The 23,659-nt window shown below is 38.3% G+C and overlaps 1 protein-coding gene across 3 annotated transcripts in view; it reads left to right on the forward strand.

Annotated features, from left to right (window-relative positions):
• Positions 1 to 23,659, forward strand: part of MKLN1 (muskelin 1) — a 379,442-nt gene that overhangs the window by 183,245 nt on the left and 172,538 nt on the right. Inside the window, exon 1 of one of the 3 annotated variants that reach the window (XM_060633170.3) lies at positions 938 to 1,079. The exons of the other annotated variants lie outside the window; for them this stretch is intronic. Coding sequence (XP_060489153.1) covers positions 982 to 1,079 — 98 coding nt within the window. The 5' untranslated portion in view covers positions 938 to 981. Of the gene's footprint in view, positions 1 to 937; positions 1,080 to 23,659 lie in introns of those variants that run through there. 3 annotated transcript variants of the gene reach the window in all.

The raw sequence follows: 23,659 nt of genomic DNA on the forward strand, positions 1-23,659 counted from the left end.
GAATGTTCCTTTTTTTTTTTTTTTTTTTTTTTTTGATAAGAAGCTGGCACGCCGCCCGTGTGGCATCGAGAGCACAAGGACTGCATATTCCCTCTCGGCTCTTTTTTCTTACAACGCAGCCCGTCTCTCGCTCTTTCTGAATTTTGGGGCTAAGTTTCTGGCAGGGCTACCCGCGGGCGGACTTAACGACTGGGAACGAACCAAACCAAACCAAAACGATGGCACACGGCTTCCCTACTCCTTAAGGTTTTTTTTTTGTTTTTTTTGTTTTTTTTGTTTTTTTTTTTTTTTTACCGGTGGGGGGGTGAATGTCATTACCGAGCAAGCCGAGCGCCCGGGCTGGGGTGAAAGGGCTCGCCACGAATGTTTACAAGCACGGGCATCGCCACCGGCACACGGCACAGGCTGAGAGGACGCGCGAGCATTTCCTTTTCCTGTCTCCATGTGACTCGGGAACCCGGGGCAAGACATTTAAAACCAGGACCAGGGCAGAGGGAGAGGGTGTTAGCTCTTCCCGCGCCAGCTCCCTTCAGTGCCGCTGCCTTGTAGGATTTGTAAACGGGAGAGGGCAGCGGCTTCCAAAGTCGCTACGGCGTCCCTTCTCCAAGTGCGTCCTCTCAGTTTCCCTTCCCGGCTCCTAAACCAAAATTTCTTTCTTTTCGTAACATTCTTGGCTTTTTCCTTACCTCGGCTTGTAAGAAAAGTCCTTTGCGCCACTCCCCTCCGAGCTCCACAGGAAAGCCCTCAGGTGCTCACAGTCCAGTCTCAGTTTTGGTCAGTCATTAAGGAGTCTTAGCAGGTGGAAACTCTAGGAGAGAACCGAGGACACGCGCGCGCCTCAGCCCTCTACGCGGTGGGCAACATCCCAGCCCCGGAGCGTGGACGGCCTGGCGCGCCGCGGCCCCTTTAAGAGCAGGCCACGCCCCTCCCCTCCTCCCGGCGCGGCCGGCGGTCGGTGGCGGCCGCTACGGTGCTGACAAGATGGCGGCTGGCGGGGCTGTCGCTGCGGCGCCCGAGTGCCGGCTTCTGCCCTACGCGCTACACAAGTGGAGCTCCTTCTCCTCTACTTACCTTCCCGAGTAAGTGCCGAGCCTTGGGCTCGTGTTGCCCTGCTCTTCGGCATAAGCCCGGCGGGGCCAGGGGGGCAGTGGAGGGCAGCCGAGCCGAGAGGCCCAGGCGGGGCCTGCTGAGGGGGACGCTTGGCCTCCCGAGTCTCAGTCCAGCCGCGGAGAGCTTTGCCCTCCCCACCCCCCTGTCTCAGGGAGGGGTTGGGTCGGGAGAGCGGGGTCCGGGGGGGAAGGGGCGACGTGTACCCCGCGCGGATCCGGAGCGCGTAGGACAACGGGGAACCCGGTGATGTTTTGCCCGGGATTTGGGGGTTGAGGGAGGCTTGGGGGGCGGCCGGCTCAGGGAATTGGGGCAGGAACCGGAGCTTTCGGGGTCCCGACGGGTAGCAAACGGGTGAAGGAGTCTATGGTCGTCGGAGCTGGCCGGAGACGGGGGACGGCTCAGCCGATTGCTGCCGGGACAAAGTGTAAAGCTGAGAAGAGGAGTGATTGTTCCTGGGGCCGCGGGGGGTGGGGGTGGGGGGGTCATTAAAAGTGGTTAGCTCCAGAAGAGTGGTAAAAGTCACGGAAGGCTGAAAAGTTGTGGGATCCGTGTGAATCCTTGCAAGTGGGGAGGGTTTGTAGGATTTGCCGAGGGTTGTCCTTTCTGGCTGGTGTTTTCTGAAAAAGGTAGGGAGTGGGCTGGAACATTACGGAAGAGTTCCATTATGTTATGGCTCGGAACATGGATTTGTACAAACACAGACCCAACTTCCCAGCCCAGAAACTCAAATATAGACCTAAAAGTCTGCACTTTTAATCAGTGTGACTTCCAGCACTGGCTTGGTCTGGGTCGCCGATTCGGGGTTAAAAAGAGTTCCATTGCATTACTACTTGTGTATTTTTTGGTAGCAAATTCCTTCTGAAATGCTGAAAGTACTTTCATACGGTATTTACCTATCTTTAGCTTATCTTCGAGAGAAGGACATGTAAGTCCAAAATTTTACATGCAGATGGAGAAACTGGCTTAGTAAAGTTTGAAGATCTGTGTGCAGACGGGGAAGAAAAGTACTAGCTGTCCCCTGGAACATCATTTCACGAGTCCAAGAATGCTTTTCTGGACAAAACAAGTCACAAATAATTTGTCGTTGATGTTACTGAACAAAAAAGTAGATCTGTGAAGCATACCCAGAGTTTTTTTTTTCCATCTGTATTTTAAACATTCTTAACATTTTCTCAACGTTGATTTCAGTCAAGAATCCGCAAATGGATCTGTGACTTAGAAGAATGTAACGCTCTTAACTCCCACTCACCAGGTCAAGGGTTGGCAGTCAGGCCTTCAGTAGGGTTTGCTTCAGTGAAGGGTGCCAAGTGACTTGTGGTCAGATCTGGCCCGTGTGGCCTATTGATGGCTACTGCATGGCCGTGTCCCTGATTGATGTTGGACTCCCAGCTTTTCATCTGAGAACGAGCCAGGTAAACAGCCCTCAGCTGGAGTTGAAATGTGGCCCTTGGTGCTTCACTTCTGATTTTTTGAGGCTAACAAATTCTTGAATCTGAAGAAAATTAGCATTTTTCTCTGCCCCAGCTTAGGAACGCAGGCAGTAAGGAATTGGGGGTGGCATCGTTTGATTTAATAACTTCAGAGAAGTTTTTTAAAAACAGAAATGTTCCTGGTCTTGAATTAGGCTGCTTCCAGGATTTTACTCCTTAAGTTTGTGATATAGGGGCAGGACTTGCATGTCACAAGTCCCTTCAGAGTTCTGAATAAAAAAGGAAGAGTACAGTTCACGCAGGAAATGGTTTAGGGGGATGGCAACTTTACTCTGACTTACGCCTCATTATCCTGGCCCAAGATTTGAACTGGATAGAATACTAGTTGTGGTTAGAAGGCAGCTGTTTGAAATTGTGGAGAAATCTATTGTTATAATTCTCTCAAATATGTTCATATATTAGTACTTAATGCGTAATTTTCAGACGCTTTCATTTACAATGTCTTATTTAATCCTTAACGATATTCTGCTGTTTTATGCAGAACAGTTTTTATTTTAAAGCACTAAACTATTAAAATAGAGTAATTGGAGCTTTTTTCTTTGAAAGAATATGACTATTATGGAGCTTGAGTTTGAGAATTTTGTGTCTGCTGAATTGGTGTGGGCCATGCCTAAAGTGTCAAACTCTTTTGGTACTGAGCAATTAGCAAGTAAGCATGGTATAGCTTTGTATAATATGAAGTGTAAGAAAGAGAATTGACCTTCTTTACCTTTGGCCTAAAATTCTCTTTAACAGCAGTTGCTGTATCCTTATTGGCAGTGACCGTCATGTTAGGTATCTCCTAAAAACGTCTAATTTTAAGTAAAGCCATTTGTTGTAGACAGTAGACAAACAATATTTGGGTGGCAAACATTTACTGATTACAAGTCGTAGACCTAGACATTTGGAGGGGAGAATAATAAAACAATAATAACAATGGGAAACACTGAAACTGTGTGCCTTCCATAAGCTAGGCTCCCTTATGAACACTTTAAATGTATTAACTCATTTAATTCTCACACAGCTGTATGAAGAATTTACGTTTTCCAGATGAGGAACCAGCATGGAGAGGTTAAAATTTGCCTCGCTAGCTGAGGTCATGATTTGAACCTAGGCAGTCTCGATTCAGGTTCCATAGCCTTAATAGTGCTGTTCTGCTTGTGCCCAAAAGTAGAGACAGGAATTCAAAGATTGGAAAGAGTTCTTATATTAAAGGCACTTAAAGTTTTGTTGTGTAAAAACATGTGAAGTCATTAAAAAAAAAAAAAAAGGAAAAGTTCAGATACCTGTTTTCTTCCTAAGGAATTAGAATTTTTTTTTCCTTCTCCTAAAGGCAGAAAAAAACCACATTTTTTCCTTATAACCCTTTTAGATTTATTAAGACCTTAAAAATATTAAAGCAGATCTAGTTATACATGTACATTTTTATTTTGAAACTAACGAAGTGGCCTTTTGTTTTGCAAAGCTCTTAAATTTGCCATATTTTACATTTTTCTGAAATTTATATTTGGATATTAAGAGAAATACATTTTAATAATTTTTAGATTTACATGAGAGTTTATATTTAAGAATATTTTATAAATTGCTAATCTCTATACTCAAATGTTTCTTTTTAAAAATAATTGAAATTTTTTTTAAATTTATTTTGAGAGAGAGAGCAAGGAGGGGAGAGGCAGAGAGAGAGAGGGAGAGAGAGAATCCTGAGCAGGCTTCGTGCTGTCAGCACAGAGTGTAATGCAGGGCTCAATTTCATGAACTGTGAGATCATGACCTGAGCTCAAAGCAAGAGTTGGACGCTTAACCAACTGAACCGCCCAGGCGCCCCATATACTCAACTGTTTCTTGACGTAGCTAACCAATAGTGATACCAATTGCACTTTATTGAGCACTTATTATATACGAGATGCTTTTTCTACATAGTTTTACTTAATCCTTAGAACAAACCAGCAAGATGAATTTTGTTATTTTTGCAGGTGAGGAAACTGAGGTCCATACAGGTTAGGTAACTTGCCGTGTTGAACATAATAGTTTTCAAAAGGTTTAGCAAGTTCTCTGACTTAAAAGTTATTGCACGTGCTTCTAGTAACAACTACTTATTAAGTACCTTCTTTCTTTGGCACTATGCTTAGCACTTAGTGTGTCTTTTTTGATTTAGTCTTCACAAACACTTTACAGTAAATATTATTCTGTGTTACAGAATAGGGAAACTGAAGTTCAGACAGGTAAACTAACTTGCCCAAGTCCAAGAGTTGAAAGGATAGGAGATAGTATTCTGATCTTGGGCCTTCTGACTTCTGTTACCAAAGCTGCTTCAATATTTTGCAGGACTATAGTACATTCACAATTGTGAATACAATTAAGTGCTGTGCTATAAGGTTAGAGAAAGAGAACAATAGTTAGCTATATTTTCTCTTGACCTTTAAGGCTTTAATGTATTAATATAAAAACTGGGAGGACCTTTAAAAGTTTTTTTATACATTAGGTAATTTCATTGATATGGAATTATTCTGGTTTACATGTTATTGAAAGACTTGAATAGCTTAAGTAGTAAAATTTGATACATTTTAAGTGTGGTCACCTTTTTTTCCTATTAGTCTTCTTTATTAATATCAAATAATTAAAGATCATTGTGCATAATGAACTTGAGAGTTTGTTACAATCCCATAGTCTCCTGCAAACCCACAAATGTAAATCACTAGTTTGGAGGTATTCCACTTCCTGGAGACTGGAAACTGTCATGTTCTTCCTTTATCTCCTTTCTCTTTCCCTAAACCGAAATTAGACACTGGCCTGGCTTAGGAACTTTATTGGCCACTGGAAGTTCTGATATTTTCAGTCTGATAATCTTAGAACTTTGGAAAAATAAAGATAAGCCAGGATAGAAGAAAGGAACCTGAGGTGGATGAAGGACTAGAGACCGAAAGGATCCTGGAACTGGATTTTTGTGACTTTTAGAAAGTTAATGATTCTTCTCTGAGCATCATCAGTTTCCTTTTATGTAGAAATAGTTTTTATTTTGATCAAATTCTAAGGAGGTTTTATATTGTTATTTTTTTCCAGGTAGGTAGATGTGTCTATCATTTGCATTAACTTCTAGGTAAATATAGTAGGTTTTGAATAAATTATTTTGGAGCCTGATACAGGGACTTTGTGATATTTTACATGTAGATAAGATACGTTTCAGCTGTTTGTGGCGATCTGACTGCTGTATTTCAGTCGTTCAAAAATCATCCGTGGGGAGTGGCTGGCTGGTTCACTTGGTGGAGCGTGTGACTGTTGATCTCGGGGTTGTGAGTTCCAGCTTTGGGTGTAGAGATTACTTAACAATAAAATCTTAAATTATCTTTGGAAATATGAGAGATTTCTAGATTTTAATTTTAGAGATGTTGATGTTAATACCTAAGAGTGGCTCTTTGTATTTACTTTGGTTTTTGGTACCTCATGAATCTGTAGCATGAGTGTTTCATCAGTTCTGAAAAAAATTTTGATATTCTTCAAATATTGTTTCTGCCCCATTCTTTTTCTCCTTCCCTCTGTGACTCCAGTGTAATCTATATTCTACTTTTTGTCATGTTCTCTATGTCTCTAATGCTTTTCCTTGTCTTTTCTATCTTTGTTTGCTGGGGGGGGGGGGGGGGGTCTCCTTATTCCATTCTGGATAGGTTTTCCTTGCCTGTGTTCCTGTTTACCAATTCTCTATTCAGCTTTGTCCAGTTTGCTTTTAACCCCATCTATGTTTCTTGATTTCAGCTATAATATTTTTAGTGCTAGAATTTTTTTTTTAAATGTTTATTTTTGAGAGAGAGCGAGAAAAAGAGAGAAAGCTGCTCTTGCTCACATGAGTTGAGGAGGGGCAGAGAGAGAGTGAGACAAAGAATCTGAAGCAGGCTCCGGGCTGTCAGTGCAAAGCCTGACATGGAACTTGATCCCACAAACTATGAGATCGTGACCCTAGCTAAAGTTGGACCCTCAACTGACTGAGCCACCCAGGTGCCACAGTGCTAGAATTTTTATTTGATTCTTTCTCTCTTCTTAATAGAGTCTCTTTTTTTTGGTGAAAATATCCATATTGTCACCTATTTTCTTGAACATATCAATCAAGTTATTTAAAGTCTATGTCTGAAGACTCTAATATCTGGATCACCTGTACATTGATTTCTGGTTTTTTTTCCCTTTTTGGTTAAGTATCTTGTTTGATAATATACTAATTATTATAATATGTAACTACATATAGTCCTATGTTATATGTTATATAATTATTGTTACTACTATCATCACCACCATTTTGGGGGGTAATTTTTGGTTAAATACCAGACATTACAGAATTTTAGATACAGGTACAAATTACAGTTGTGTACCTAATGATATATTTCTCTAGAGGAGATTCACCTGTCTTATGGCAGGCAGGTGGAATAGAGGCACATCAACTCAATTGGACCTTCAGTCAAGAACTGAACAGACTTGGGCGCCTCAGTGGCTCAGTCGGTTAAGCGTTGACTTCGGCTTGGGTCATGATCTCACCGTTCGTGGGTTTGGACCCCACATCAGGCTCCGTGCTGACAGTGCGGGGCCTGAAGCCCACTTTGAGTTCTGTGTTTCCCTCTCTCTCCACCCCTCCCCCACTCATGCTCTGTCTCTCTCTCTCTCAAAAATAAACATTAAAATTTAAAAAAATAAAATAAAAAGAATGCACTTGAAGCTGGGTTTTTGGTTTTGTAAACCTCTAGTTTGCCTAACTTTGGTAGTCCTCCCAACTGAGAGACTGGTTGTTTCTAAGGCCTCTTCTGCTTGTCTCTGCAGCAGCGTGAGAATCCTAAAAGCTCCTCTTTGCTTTTCAGTTGCTTTCTGTGGACTTTTTAGCCTCTGCTCTGTGTATACAGTTCAAGACTTGACAGGTGCCTCAAGGGGGAAATCAGTACACAGTGTCTGGCTTGTTCTTGTGTGCCTCTTTTCACTATAGGATCTTGACCTGTTAAGTCCTGGATATAATGGTAAGACCCAGTTTCCAAGTTTTGTCCTCCTGGCCGCATGAAAATTGCCAGAAATTCTGCTGATTTTCTGCCTTTTCGTTGCTGTCCTTTCCCAGCTCCTTTCCCTGTGCCGTTAAAGAAATAGGAGGAATGCCCTGCGTAGAATGTGACGTTCTCGTTAATGAATTCTGTAGGATCTCAAGTCCTAGGTGCCTCAGAAAGTATCTGATACCTTAAGAATGTTTTTTTCTATTTTGTACAGCTCTTCTAGTTTTAAGAGGGAATGTTGATCTGCTACAGGCTATTCTGTTATATCCAGAAGGAGAAATCTTTCTGTGTTTAGTTCTTATGGAATAGATTGTTGTATCTTGTAGGCTTGTGAATTCCTCATGATTCTTTTAATGTATTAACTTAACCTTGGAGCTCCAGAATTTTTTTGCCAAGTGTTCTCCTTCACTTTGCCTTTTGACATCTTAACTGCTTGTTCCTAATACCTGATGGGAAAAATTATGAAATATAAATAACATTGTTTGTTAGCAGTTATTTTAAGTTGTTTTCGACTAAGTTAAAGTGAGATTTATTCTTGGTTTTGTTGGTGATGTATAAGTCTTTTTTTGAGACTTAATTGTTCATGAAGTCCAGAAACTGAGTTTTTTTAATGTTTTGAGAGAGCACAAGCAAGGGAGGGGCAGAGGGAGGAAGGCAGAGGATCCGAAGTAGGCTCTGTGCTGACAGCAGTGAGCCCGATGTGGGGCTTGAACTAATGAACCGTGAGATCATGACCTGAACTGGAGTTGGACATTCAACCGACTGAGCCACGCAGGTGCTCCCAGAAATTGAGAGTTTAATCTTTGTCATAAGCAAATAGTTATTTCCTTTCCTATAATGTACTTTTTATATTATCTACCTTTTTATTAGAACTTTAATGACAAAAAACAACTTTCTTGGGAATCTTACATTTATGTGAAGACATTATTTAGAAGGAAGATACTATGGTCTAATGTAAATTTTTTGGTTTGTAAATATTGTTAGTATTTAATACTTTTTAAATATCCTTCTTACTTTAGTATGACTGTTATTTATTGTCATCACCTATATATTTGTTCTTAAGGCGTGCTGTTTTGTATAAACAGAAATGCTAACTTATTTCAGGCATCCTTGGATATCATGTCCCCTTTCCCCTTCCTCTCATTATCCCCTTTCTTCCCTTTTCCCTTTTGATTTAAGTAATTGGATCAGAAGAGCCTTAATCTAACTCCTACTTATTCTTCATCTGTCAGCTAAAATGTCACTTTCTCAGGAAACCCTGTCTCACCTCCATTCCCCCCCAGTAAGTGTGGCACCCTTTCCTTTGCCCCAGCAGTTAAATGTTTTTATACAAATGTATACCTTTCTCATATATCACTTTATACAGTTTATAACTATGCATTTATTTGTGCGATTTCTTGATTAATAGCTATCCTCCCAACTTGACCACAGTATCATAGGGACTATGGAATTTTTTCCCCCTCATCATTGTAGGCCAGCATAATGTTTATTAAATGAATAAATGACTGAATTAACTAGGCATTTTGGCTACTTTTCTTTTTTTTTTTAACTTTTTTTTTTTAACGTTTATTTATTTTTGAGACAGAGAGACACAGAGCACGAACGGGGGAGGGGCAGAGAGAGAGGAAGACACGGAATCAGAAGCAGGCTCCAGGCTCTGAGCCATCAGCCCAGAGCCCGACGCGGGGCTCGAACTCACGGACCGCGAGATCGTGACCTGAGCTGAAGTCGGACACCCAACCGACTGAGCCACCCAGGCGCCCCTTTTTTAACTTTTTTTAAATGTGTATTTAGTTTTGAGAGAGAGAGAGGGAAAAAGGGAGCAGGGGAAGGACAGAGAGAGAAGGAGACACAGAATCTGAAGCAGGCTCCAGGCTCCGAGCTGTGAGCATAGAGCTCAACATGGAGCTCGAACCCATTAACTGAGATCATGACCTGAGCCGAAGTCGGACGCTTAACTGACTGAGCCACCCAGGCGCCCCTACTTTTCTCTCTTTAATGCAATAAAAAAAATTTTTTTTTTTAAGTTTATTTACTTTGAGAGTGAGCACAAGTGGGAGTGGAGCAGATAGAAGGAGCGACAGAATCAGTTCACAGCCCCATGCAGGGCTTGAACTCATGAACCGTGAGATAGTGACCTGACTAGAGATCAAGAGTCAGACACCTAACTGACTGAGCCACCCAGGTGCCCCACTTTAATGCAGTTTTAATCTGGGGCTAGAGGGAGTCATATACTGGCTATGTTCAAAACCCCAAATAATTAGTAATATTTAAATCCATGCTATGAATTTTCATGGTTCCCATAGCTTTTGACAATTTCTGAGAATATTTTAAGTGAAACTGGTTGAGTGAGAGATGTTATATTTGGAAGGACTTGAATAATAGAAAACTTCTTATCCTGGAGTTTTAAAAAGTTTGTATTAAGTTATTTATAATTCTTATAGCCAATATTTCTAACGAGACCTTGAGAACTTTAAAGCTGAGTTTATTACAACCAATAATGAAGCAACAGAAAGGGAAATCAAGGAATCAGTCCCATTTACAGTTGCATCAAAACCCATAAAATACCTAGGAATAAACCTAGACAAAGAGGTGAAAAATCTATACCCTGAAAACCATAAAAAGCTTATGAAAGAAATTGAAGACACAAAAAAATGGAAAAATATTTCATGCTTCTAGATTGGAAGAACAAATATTGTTAAAATGTCAATACTATCCAAAGCAATCTACATATTCAATGCAATCCCTGTCAAAATAACATCAGCATTCCTCACTGAGCTAGAACAACAACCCTAAAATTTGTGTGGAACCAGGAAAGACCCTGAATAGCCAAAGCAATTCTGAAAAAGAAAACTAAAACTGGAGGCATCACAATCCCGGACTTCAAGCTGTATTACATAATTGTAATCATCAAGAGAGTATGGCACAAAAATATACACTGAGATCAATGGAACAGAATAGAGAACCCAGAAATGGACCCACAAACATATGGCCAACTAATCTTTGACAAAACAGGAAAGAATATCCAATGGAATAAAGACAGTCTCTTTAGCAAATTGTGTTGGGAAAACTGGAGTGACATGCAGAAAAATGAACCTGGACTACTTTCTTACACCATTCACAAAAATAAACTCAAAATGGATGAAATACCTAGACGTAAGACAGGAAGCCATCAAAATCCTAGAAGAGAAAACAGGCATAAACCTCTTTGACCTTGGCCGCAGCATCTTCTTACTCAACATGGCTCCAGAGGCAAGGGAAACAAAAGCAAAAGTGAACTATTGGGACCTCATCAAAGTAAAAACCTTCTGCACGGTGAAAGAAACAATCAGCAAAAGTAAAAGACAACCAGCATAATGGGAGAAGATATTTGCAAACAACATATCAGATAAAGGATTAGTATCCAAAATCTATAAAGAACTTGTCAAACTCAACACCCAAAAAACAAATAATCCAGTGAAGAAATGGGCAAAAGGCACGAATAGACAATTTTCCAAGGAAGGCATTCAGATGGCTAACACACACACGAAAAAATACTCAATATCACTCATCATCAGGGAGATACAAATTAAAACCACAGTGAGATACCACCTGACACCTGTCAGAATGACTAACATTAACAACTCAGGCAACAACAGATGTTGGCAAGGATGCAGAGAAAGAGGATCTCTTTTGCACTGCTGGTGGGAATGCAAGCTGGTGCAGCCACTCTGGAAAACAGTATGGAGGTTCCTCAAAAAGTTAAAAATAGAACTACCCTACAACCCAGCAGTTGCACTACTTGGTATGTATCCAAGGGATACAGGTGTGCTCTTTCCGAAGGGGCACATGCACCCCAATGTTTATAGCAGCACTATCAACAATAGCCAAAGTATGGAAAGAGCCCAAATGTCCATCGACAGATGAATGGATAAAGAAGATGTGGTGTATATATATACAATGGAATATATTTAGTTTTTGATTACTTGGCAGTCAAAAAGAACAAAATCTTGCCATTTGCAACAACGTGGATGGAACTAGAGGGTATTGTGCTAAGCGAAATTAGTCAGAGAAAGACAAATATCATATGACTTCACTCATGTGGAATTTAAGATAAAAAACAGATGAACATGATGGAAGGGAAGCAAAAATAATACAAAAATAGAGGGACAAAATATAAGAGACTCAACGGAGGGTTGCTGGAGGGGTTGTGGGTGAGGGGATGGGCTCATTGGGTAAGGGGCATTAAGGAGGACCCTTGTTGGGATGAGCACTGGGTGTTACACATAGGGGATGAATCACTGAAATCTCCTGAAATCATTGGTGGACTATATGCTAACTTGGATGTAAATGAAAAAAAAAATAAAATTTTTAAAAATTAATAAGAGGAAATAGTATGTGGGATATAAGGGAAGTTGGTGCTATCTTCACAATTTCTCTGTGAATCTAAAGATATTTTGAATTAAAAGGTTATTAAAAGCAAAAAATTGGGTTTTATTACAGAATTTGATTTGCCTAATAGTTTTTAATAGTTTTAGAGTATCTTATCTATATTTTGATTAATTTTAGGATGGTGTCATTTAATTCCTTGAATATAAGTATTTGTTGACTTTTTTTTGTATAACAGTGTTTTTGGTTTGGAAGCTCACATTCCATACACTTTGACCATTTAAAGTGTATAATTTAATATCTTTTACTATGTTCACAGATATGTATGACTATTACTGTAGTCAATTTTAGAACATTTCTATAGTCTCAAAAAGAAAACTGTACTGTTAGCCATTAACTGCTTACTCTGCCATTTCTAGGCACTAAACTAATTTCTGTATCTATAGGTTTGCTTATTCCAGGCATTTCGTGTAAATGAAATTATATAATAATGTAGTCTTGCGATTGGTTTTTTTCACTTAGCATATTGTTTTTAAAGCTCATCCATTTTGTAGCAAGTATCAGTACCTCATCCTTTTTATGGCTGATAATCTATTCTGTTTATACACCGCATTTTGTTTATCCATCCATTAGTAGATGGACATTTGGGTTGCATATCAGTATTTAGCTCTTATGAATAATGCTGCCATAAACCTTTGTTTACAAGTTTTTGTATAGTATCTTTTTAGTTCTTTTGGGTAAATGCCTAAGATTAGAATTTCTGGGTTATGGTAACCAGGTTTAACTGAGCAATTACCAGCTGTTGGTTGGGTGTTTTTTCTTTTATTGAATGATTAGCAAGAAACTGATTAATGCATATGAATTGAATCCCTGTAAGGAAAAGGACCATCTGAAATTAGATAGCAAATTGCCTGACTTCAGTTTATTGCTCCGAGAACTTTCTGTGACAGTTTAGCTACTCATTTGTCTTCCTTTATTTTTTATTTTATTAAATATATTTTAATTCCAATATAATTAACATACAGTGTTATATTCATTTCAGGTGTACAATATAGTGTTTAAACAATTCCATCTATTACTCAGTGCCCGTGAAGATAAGTGTACTCTTAATCCCCTTCATTTTTTTCACCTATTCCCCCATTCACCTCCCGTATGGCAACCATTAGTTTGTTCTCTATAATTAAGTCTGTTTCTTGATTTGTCTCTCTGTTTTCCCCCTTTGTTCATTTGTTTCTTAAATTCCACATATGAGTGAAATCCTATGGTATTTGTGTTTGACTTCACTTAGCATTATCCTCTGTAGATCCATCCATGTTGTTGCAGGTGGCAAGATTTCATTCTTTCTTATGGCCAAATAATATTCCATTGTATACATATCACACATCTTCTTTATCCGTTTATCTACAGGTGGACATTTGGGCTGCTTCCATAATTTGGCCATTGTAAATAATGCTGCAGTAAACATAGGGGTGCAGGTATCCCTTTGAATTAATGTTTTCATAATCTTTGAATGAATACCCAATAATGTGATTACTGGATTGTAGGGTAGATCTGTTTTGAATTTTGTGAGGAATGTTCATATTGTTTTCCACAGTGGCTACACCAGTTTACATTTCTGCCAACAGAGCAGGAGTGTTCCTGTTTCACCGTATCCTTGTCAACACTTGTTGTTTCTTGTGTTTTTGATTTTAGCCATTCTGACAGGTGTGAGGTGATACCTCATTGTAGTTTTGATTTGCATTTCCCTGATGATGAGTGATGGTGAGCCTTTTTTCATGTGTCTGTTGGCCATCTGGATGTCTTTAGAGAAATGTCTATTCTTGTCTTTCCATTTTTAAATTGGATTATTTGTTTTTGGGGTGTTGAGTTATATCAGTTCTTTATACATTTTGGGTACTAACCCTTTGTGGGATATGTCGTTTGCAAATATATTCTCACATTCAGCAGGTTGTCTTAGTTTCGTTGGATGTTTCCTTTGCTGTGCAGAAAGAAGCTTTTTATTTTCATGCAGTCTTAATACTTTATTTTTGCTTTTGTTTCCCTTGCCCCAGGATAGACATACTATGCCAGAGAAATTACTGCCTATGCTCTCTCCTAGGATTTTTGTGGTTTCAGGTCTTACATTTAATCCATTTTGAAGTTTTGTTTGTTTGTTTTTTGAGAGAGAGAGAGAGAGCATGAGTCAGGAAGGGGCAGAGAGAGAGGGAGACAGAGGATACGAAGCAGGTTCCATGCTATCAGTGCAGAGTCTGATGCTGGGTTTGATCTCACGAGATCATGACCTGAGCCAAAGTTGGATGCTTAACTGACTGAGCCACCCAGTCACCCCGTTTTGAGTTTATTTTTGTGTATGTTGTAAAAAAGTGGTTTGGTTTCATTCTTTTGCATGTAGCTGTCCAGTTTTCCTCGCACCATTTGTTGAAGAGACTGTCTTTTTCCTATTGCATATTCTTGCCTCTATGTTGAAGATTAATGACCATGTAATTGTAGGTCAATTTCTGGGCTTTCTATTCTGTTCCTTTGATTATCTTCCTTTATTATTGTTTACAATATATGTTATGGATTGGCTCCATATCTTCATTTCTTAAGATACCTACCCAGCTGTCACAGTATACATACATCGAGAAATACATATATACTTTTCTGAGCAGTTAGTGGTGGGGATGTGAGTTGAAAGTTGGTATGTTTTTTTTCTTTTTTTTCTTTTTTTAACGTTTTATTTTATTTTTGAGACAGAGAGAGACAGAGCATGAACAGGGGAGGGTCAGAGAGAGAGGGAGACACAGAATCTGAAACAGGCTCCAGGCTCTGAGCTGTCAGCACAGAGCCTGACGCGAGGCTCGAGCTCACGGACCGTGAGATCATGACCTGAGCCGAAGTCGGACGCTTAACCGACCGAGCCACCCAGGCGCCCCTGGTATGTTTTTTTTCTAAAATTTATATGGTTTGCTTACATTTGAAATACTGAGTGGGAGATATTTATGAAACTTGTTTATGAAGTCTTTCTTTAAACAAATGGAGGCATAGATTTTAAAAGAGCTGAAAATAACTTTTATTGAGAAAATGGTTTCTTACAGAACGTAGAGGCAATTTCAGATAATTGGAAAATTCATACATCTAGGTCTGAAGGTTTAAGCTTTGACATCTATATAATGTCCATTTTGTATAATCTAAAATGCCACAGTAGGTGACAGGTTAAAGAAAAACTGGTTATTATTTATATGTTTTTTGCTGCATTGTGGTATTCAAATTGCTATTATGGCTTTTCACATTTTTGGCTGTCTTACCATAAGTTATTGGTGCCTGTTAACTCCTGGGTAATAGCCAGACCTATTTGAAGGTATAAGAGAAGAATCTTTGTCGGTGAGCTATCTATATACATACAGTAGCACAAACGATACATATTGAAGGTAGCAAAAGCTAAGTTTAGATGTATGATAGAAGCAGTAAATGTTACAGAAATCAGAAGTGAAATTCAGGGGATGGAGCTGTTACTGTTGGCCAGGGCTTGAGGAGAGACTTCTTGGAAGAGGTAAATGAGCTGTGCCTGCCTTTGTGTACAGATATAACTTATTATCCTTCAAATTTCTTGAATGCAGCAATTTATCCTTACTCTCATGCATATTCAAGAACTTCTATTTGGGAAATTGTGTTAGCATTTGGAATTTGTCTGGTTACTGTAGTGTATCAGAACCAGGGAGGTGCTTGGAGATAGACTTTTGTCAAATAGTTGTGCTTTACAGGATGCTTGATGCAGGCTGGGTCATTGGTCAGATACTTCTTCCTTAGATATTACATATGTGTACTGGTATCCTTGCCCATATTTCTGTCCAAAGCCACCACTTTTTAATGTGTTAAGTAAGTCTTTTTATTTTTTGTTCAGATTTATTTCATAGTTACAGTATTACGAAAGAGTTTACTTACTGAAGGTAGCTCGGCTAATAGTGTTCCCCTATTTGTCATCTTCCCCTTTCACATCTTCCCCCGTTTTTCTGTATTTGTCAGTGAACTCTTCTTTATTTATACTTCCTTTATGATTCTCTGTGTTAGGAGATATAAGCATGCATTTATTGCAGATGCGTTTAGGAGACTATGAAAAAAATTAGTGTAATGAAAACAAAACTCTTTGAATGTTATTTCATTCTTTTAAGGATGTTAAGATAATTTGAATTTTTTATGGTACTCTAACCTGCTTTTCCAGGGCATTTAGGGCAGTGCTTATTTTTATATTTATCTAAAATATAATGCATGGATTGCAAATTAATCCTCTAACAAATACACAATGATATTGATAGTGATGTGTTGCTCTGAGATTTACTGAGTTCAATAGAACAGTTTTTTTGGGCACCTGGTGGCTCAGTCGGTTGAGCGTCCAACTTTGGCTCAGGTCATGATCTCACAGTTCGTGAGTTCGAGCCCCACGTCAGTCTCTGTGCTGACAGATCAGAGCCTGTAGCCTGCCTCAGATTCTGTATCTCCCCCTCTCTCTGCTCCTTCCCTGCTCACATACTGTCTCTCTCTCTCTCAAAAATAAATAAAGATTTTAAAAAAATTAAAAAACAGTTCTTTGAGGTGTTCTTGAATTATGATGCGCTCTTAGGATGCCATTATAATATAAGCTCTAGAATATTTTTTAACTCTGGAGATAAAATGCTTCAGATATAATGACATATTAAAACAACACAGGGCAAAAAAACTCCCCATTTTTTTTGTCACACATGCACACTCACATTTTATGCTTATGCATATGGAAAAACTGCAAGGACATTTACCAGAGTCTTAATAGTGATTATGCCTGGATTGTAGTAATTGGGTTTGTTTTATTTTTTTAATGCCTTTTCTTTGGGTGTTGCGCAAAGTTTTAAATTTTATTTCATTTTAGCAAATAAGTATTACTTTTAAACAAAAAGAAATAGAGGTTGTGTGTATGTATGATTTGTTTGATTATAAACACAAGTTACAAAGGGTCCTGTATCCCACGTTATGCTTTGAAATTTTATGTTTTGGAAAGTTAGGAGCCATCAAAGGATTTTAAGTAGAGAACTGATGTGAGTGAAGTCTGTGTTTTATAATTTAACAATTTAAACATTCTTAAAACCCGGCAGTTTTAATGTTTAGTAGCTAATTTGAACAGCAGTCTTCAGAGTGTGGTGTGCTCATCCCTGGGAGTACAGACTTTCCAGGGGGTACATAGGCACAAATAGTTCTAAGGGATTCAGTTTCCTGACTCTTCTTATTCTTGTGTATCCATTCTTAAAAATTGAACTGCCAGAGAACTTGCCTGTGGTTTAGGGCGTTGCTACTCAAAAGCATGGTCAGTTCCATCTTATTCTAGCAGTGATATTCATCTATATACACATGAAATAATTGTTAACAAATTTGGCCTTTGTCTTTGAGAATCATTTCTAATAGCATTTTACTCGATATTTAATCATTATCTGTCAAATTTTGTAATATATTTACATTGTTTTGGTCAATAATGTACTTATAATATTGATAGTATCCAAGATAAATTTTTATTTTTTGTTTTTAAAAAATTTTTTTAACATTTATTCATTTTTGAAAGACAGAGAGAGACAGAGTGTGAATGGGGAAGGGGCAGAGAGGGAGACACAGAATTCGAAGCAGGCTCTAGGCTCCAAGCTGTCAGCACAGAGCCCAATGCGGGGCTCGAACTCACAGACTGCAAGATCATGACCTGAGCTGGAGTCGGCTGCTTAACCGACTGAGCCACCCAGATGCCCCATCCAAGATAAATTTTTAAAATTATTTAGAAACTCATGTTAAAAAACAAAAAAAGCTTAATTTTAATTTACATCCTCTTTTTCCACAGAAGTCATAAAGACCCTCCAACATAAAAGAACATTACATTAGTTAAAATTCTGTGAGGTTGGGACCACCTGGGTGGCTCAGCGGGTTAAGCATCCAACTCTTGATCTCATCTCAGCGTCGTGAGTTCAAGCTCTGCGTTGTGCTCCACGCACACAAAAAAATTCTGTGGGGGAAATTTATGGAAAAACGAGAATAATATAATTTTTAGACTATGTGGGAAGAGTCTATATGTTTTAAAAAATAGATGAGGGTATTTTTATTCTATTGATATTTTTGAAAACAAATATCACAGCTTTATTAAAAATGACAATATTTAGAGTACATTAGAATTGCAACTTCTGTAGTCATTGTAAGCTATGAAAAATTTTGTTTGCCAATTTAAAAATGGTGAGGATATGCATAGATTTTCACAATTATTTTAGGGAGTATTTGAGCAAAAAAGCTTGAGCACTGTTAATGTATAGCAGTAGAGCCTGGTCTTGTTTGCACATTCACATTACTTGGTGAGCTTTTAAAAGTCCTGATGCCTCCGGTTTGGAAAATCGATTCTTTTGGGCCCGGGTCCAAAATACTAGAGTTACCATGAAGCTCCCACAAAAATGATAATTTTTTTAAATCATAATTTTTTTACATTTATATACAGACACATCTATTTTTTCTATAGTTACATAAATATAAAAAGATTTGAAATCTAGAACAAAAATAAAAAGATAAGGAAAATATTAGTGAAAAATTGAGATGCGAAAGCTACTCTTGATCCAGAAGGTCCATGTTCTCATTTTCATGTCACATGGCTTAATGTACAGATGATGCTTTTTGACCAGGATGCAGAATTTGGTAAGTGGGACATAGGTTGGATCTCAGCTTTTGCTCCTCAGTGGGATTTTCTTGTGCAGAGTACAACCAGTACAACAATATCTAGCAGCCCCATGACTTCTACCTAGTAGTAAATGGAGAAAGATGTCAGGAAAAATAGAGAAGGAAGAAATTTTTAAAAAAGAGGAAAATTTTGAGCCGAAGTAAGATTTATGTTATTAGTTTGAAAAGGCCTGCTAAATATCAAGACAGAAAAAAGTACCCACACGTAGTATACATTCTGATGTAGAAGGTTGGTGCTAGAGAAGTTAGTTACTCACATCACTCGTGAGCTTTGGGGAAGCCACATACGCTGCAGGAGCAGGATGCTGGAGAAGCATCTGTACTGCAGGATGTAAGAGCTCGGCAAGTTCTGGGCAATCACACTTGAATGAGGAAACAGAAACCCCCCTTACTTCCTGAAGAGGAAGCAAAAACACCACTTCCTGAGATGACTCTCCTGCCTTCTCTACTGACAGAGCTTAACATTGTGCCAGCTGGCAAAGGAAAGATACTAAAGAGCCCAAATTCATTTTAGAGAGTAGGCAAAAAGGTGAATTTAGAGGTGGGGGGGGGGGGAGGTCAATAAATCCATAATTGACACACCTGTGCTTTAGCATTTGATGTGATCATTAGACTGTTTTATCAGCATCTCATTTATGTTTAAGCTGGTTAAGCCTACTTAGTATTTGAAGTTTTATTCTTTTGGATTACCTGATGATTCTCATTATCATTCAGTTGAATTAATATTGCTGGTAGGCTTTTGTATTTTCATTTTCCATCCATTATAAAACAATAGGAGAGAAACAATGAAATGTCTTAAAAATTGCAAAAATGGGCCCTGAACTATAAAGATAGCAGAGCTTGGGGAACAAGTGTTGGCTGGCAAGTGGGTCATGTTAGAATGTGGCATGTTGGCTGGCACAGTAACTGTAAGTTTATCAGCTGATGAACGTTGTGAATTTGATAAAGGAAAGGCTGAGAGCTCTCAGTATAGGATATGTAAATGTGAGTTGTCTGAAAAGTTGAATGAGAAAAGTTGATTATCTGTAATAAACTTGTTTTTAAAGCTATGTCATTAAACTGCTCACATTCCATATAATTAAAAAGTTAGAAAAGCACTTCAGATTTATTTTCTGTACTATAGTGATCTATAATGTGACTTGCCATATGACGTATCTTAATCTTTGAGGAGAGCATTAAAACCAAACAGCCCTGAGCCTTGTCCAGCTATTAATTACGTTATTAGTTCTGAATTTATTTGTGAATTTTACATGAATAGACAAGTAGAACTGAACTTTTAAAAGACTAGTATACAATTACAGTCTTATTAATCAGTGACACACTTTGAAAAGTTCATATGGGTATAGAGATGTTGGTAGAATTTTTACTCTGAAAGTGATACAAAAACAAGATACACAAATTTTATGGAGGGTTAATATTTGGTCTATAATGCTTTTGAATTTTTTAGTTTTAAGAGTAAATACATATTTTTAATATTTGTAGAGCCTCTGGAGTGTATCTGAGGAATAGAATTTGAAAAATACTGTGCCTTGGTCAAAGATACCTGTTACAGGGATAAGGGGAGAATTCTCATAAAATGAACAGATTTAGATTAATTAATATTGTTTTGACTATTCACCATTAGTACAATTTTTTTTTTTTAATGTTTATTTTGAGAGAGGGAGAGACAGCACAGAAGCAAGGGAGGGGCAAAGAGAGAGGGAGACACAATCTGAAGCAGGCTTCAGGCTCTGAGCTGTCAGTGCAGAGCCCGACAGGGGGTTCGAACCCATCAAATGTGAGATCGTGACCTGAGCCGAAGTTGGATGCTCAACTGAATGAGCCACCCAGGTGCCCCAACCATTAGTACAATTTAAATTACTTCATTAATCTAGGAAAAAGTTAGATCTAATACAAAGGAAAAACATGAAAAAATCAAAACAGTATAGTATAAAGGGAACACTGAACAAGGACAGCCGACTTGGGCTCTTATTTCAGTTCTGCCAGCAATTAGGAATTTGGTATCAGTTACTTAGTTTCTCCAGCCTTTTATTTATTTTCAGAGAAAATAAGAGGATTAGGTACTTAAGGTTTTTTTGGCCCAGGAAAGACTTGATATTACAGAACGGTTTTTTAAATAAGTGCCCTCCTCACACATAGAGTAACTTCAAACAAGCAAGCTAAATTGTTGCCCAGCAAGATATTTTGAGAACTTGATTTAGTCAGAAGATGATAGTGATTGTTTTCTGTAAAATTATTTTCATATAATGAAGCTTTGAGGGTGCTTGGAAACCGTTTGGTATCTTAAATCTTTTTCCTCTGTGGATGTATTGTTATTTTGTGTGAGGTTTGAAGAATGTGCATATTAAACAGCAGTATACTTTTCCTAGATCATGTCTAACTTAAATGGTCTTTGCTTTAGGTAGAAAGGGGCAATTCTTAATTGTGAAATATGTTCTGAAGGGCCAGTTGTTAAATTTTGGAAAAGATTGATGATTCGAGCATTTTGAGATATTTAGCAAATGAGGACTATTTTTTTTTTTAAATTTTTTTTTAACGTTTATTTATTTTTGAGACAGAGAGAGACAGAGCATGAACGGGGGAGGGTCAGAGAGAGAGGGAGACACAGACTCTGAAACAGGCTCCAGGCTCTAAAATGAGGACTATTTTTATGTGAATATTTGAGTAGATTTTTCTGGTTGTGGTGTTTTTTTGGTTTTTTTTGTTGTTGTTGTTTTGTTTTTTGGTTTTTTTGAGACACCAAACCACTAACTTTCCAGTTTGATTTTTGGCTAATGAGTTTCCTGTTTTGCTATTCTTCTGTGTGAGAATGTTTGTTTATTTTGTTGTCATTCTGTTTTCCCAGTCGTTGCTACGCTTCATTTGTGTGGAGTGTGTGAGTCAGTATGTGTTCCCAAAGTGCTTTGAGTCCTTAGAAATAATTACTACAGGTTCAAACATTTTGAAGTGTTTGATAATAATAAGCTGACTTGTGTTTTGTTCTGGATGATGATAAGCAGATGGCCTACTATTTGCTGGGCCATTGACATCCTGTAATTCTCAACAGTAACTCTTCAAAGTGAGGTATCAGTTTACAAATGCAAAAACTGAGGCCAATAAGAGTATAACAGCTTCAGGTTATTTATGAAGAAATAGGCATTAGAGCTGAGTTTAGAATCTACATTTTTGTAAATCCAGTCATAGTTTCTGCATGATTAGAATACATTAACAATGTGAAACAATTTTAAATTTCATTTAGTCTTAATATAAGTTTTTTGTTAATGGAAGTGATATTGTTTTATGTACATTTTACACTTAAGCATTATGCAATTTATCTGCATTTAATTTCCTTTTTTTGTCTCTCAGTGGGAGAGATCATTTTAGATTTGTTCTTTCATGTATACTTTGGGTCCTATTCTGATTTTGTTCATTCACTTATCTTTTCTTTACTTGGTTATGAACCACTTGATTCCTTCTCCTGCCTCCCATTCAGAGCCCATCAGACCAACTTGCACTAGTCTTTAAAAATCTTTGCCTTTACCTTACATCTTACATTTATCTGCTTCTCAGCATAGGTAAATTCCTGAGAGTTTTGTGTATTTGCTGTCACACTCACTTATTCTTTCAAAAAACCTTTCAGTGAACATTTTCCAAACATACCCAGCAGTACAGTAAGATGAATATAAATGTTGCCACCTTCAACAACATCAGCATTTTGCCAGACTTTTTTTTCTTAAATCTGTTGCACCCACTTCTTTTTCCTGTATATTTTAAGATAAATATAATTATGCCATTTCATTCTTAAGTATTTCTTTTAATTTGCATCAAGCACATTGTATAAGTTATTGATTGCTCCATATCAAATTATTACAAATTAGCAGCTTCAAACTATACATATTTATTATTTCACAGCTTATAAGGGTCAGGATTTTAGACATAGCTTATATATAGTTTATGCTTCAGGTCTCTTACAAGTCAAGGTGTTTGCCAGAGCTGGGGTTTCATGTATAGTATTTAGTGGAAAAGAATCTGCTTCCAAGCTCATATATTCGTTGGTAGGATTTAGTTTCTTGAAAGCTGTTGGCCAAGGCTGCCCTTAGTTCATTGCTCTGAGGGCCTCTCTAACATGGTGTTTTGCTTCATCAGAGCCAGAATTTTAGAGTTGGTGTTCCCAGTTTCATTGTTGGAGGAGGAGATGTGTGTCTCCTGACCCCTAACACTAAGCAATTCTCAGACACCCACAGGGTGTCACAGAATTCAACTCAATTGTCACACTGTCTATCTGGATATAGTATCAGATTCCATAGGCTCATGGTTCAGTCCTACAAGACTGCCCTCCAGCTCCCATTTCAGAAACCAGTCAAAAACTGCAGGCTGTACTTTGTTACCCAGCTGCAGAAATCAGAGGTTTCAGTGACCTCCTCTTTAGGTTCAATTAATTTTCTTTAGAGTGGCTCATGTAATTTAGGAATACACTTGCATTTACCAGTTTATTAAAGGATATGATAAAAGATGTAAATCAACAGCAGGATGGAGGTACATCAGACAGGGTTTGGAGAAAGGGCAGGGAGCTTCCATACCCTGTTCAGACGAGCCATTTTCCCTAATCTCCAGGTGTTTGCCAGCCTGGAAGCTCTCTGAAATCAGTCCTTTTAGGTTTTTTATGGAGGCTTCATTGCATAGTGTTAATGGATTAAGCCATTGGCCATTGGCTGATTTAATCTCTAGCCCCTCTCCCATAGAAGTGATGGTACAGTAGGACTGAAAGTTCCAACCCTGTAATCACATAGTTGGTCCTCCTGGCAACCAGCCACAGCCCTTGGATGGGGTCCCAGAGTCGCCTTCATTAACATAACAAAAGACACATTTTGCTCTCATCTCTGGAAATTCTGAGTTTCAGGAGCTCTGTATGAAGATCAGATAACTTTTGGGAATATATTTTCATCATCTGAATGTCCAAATGTATATTTCTTATAAATCACAATATTGCAGCCAGTAGAGGGA

This window comes from Panthera onca, chromosome A2, assembly GCF_046562875.1.
Source record: "Panthera onca isolate mPanOnc1 chromosome A2, mPanOnc1 haplotype 2, whole genome shotgun sequence".
In the NCBI taxonomy this organism is placed as follows: domain Eukaryota; kingdom Metazoa; phylum Chordata; class Mammalia; order Carnivora; family Felidae; genus Panthera; species Panthera onca.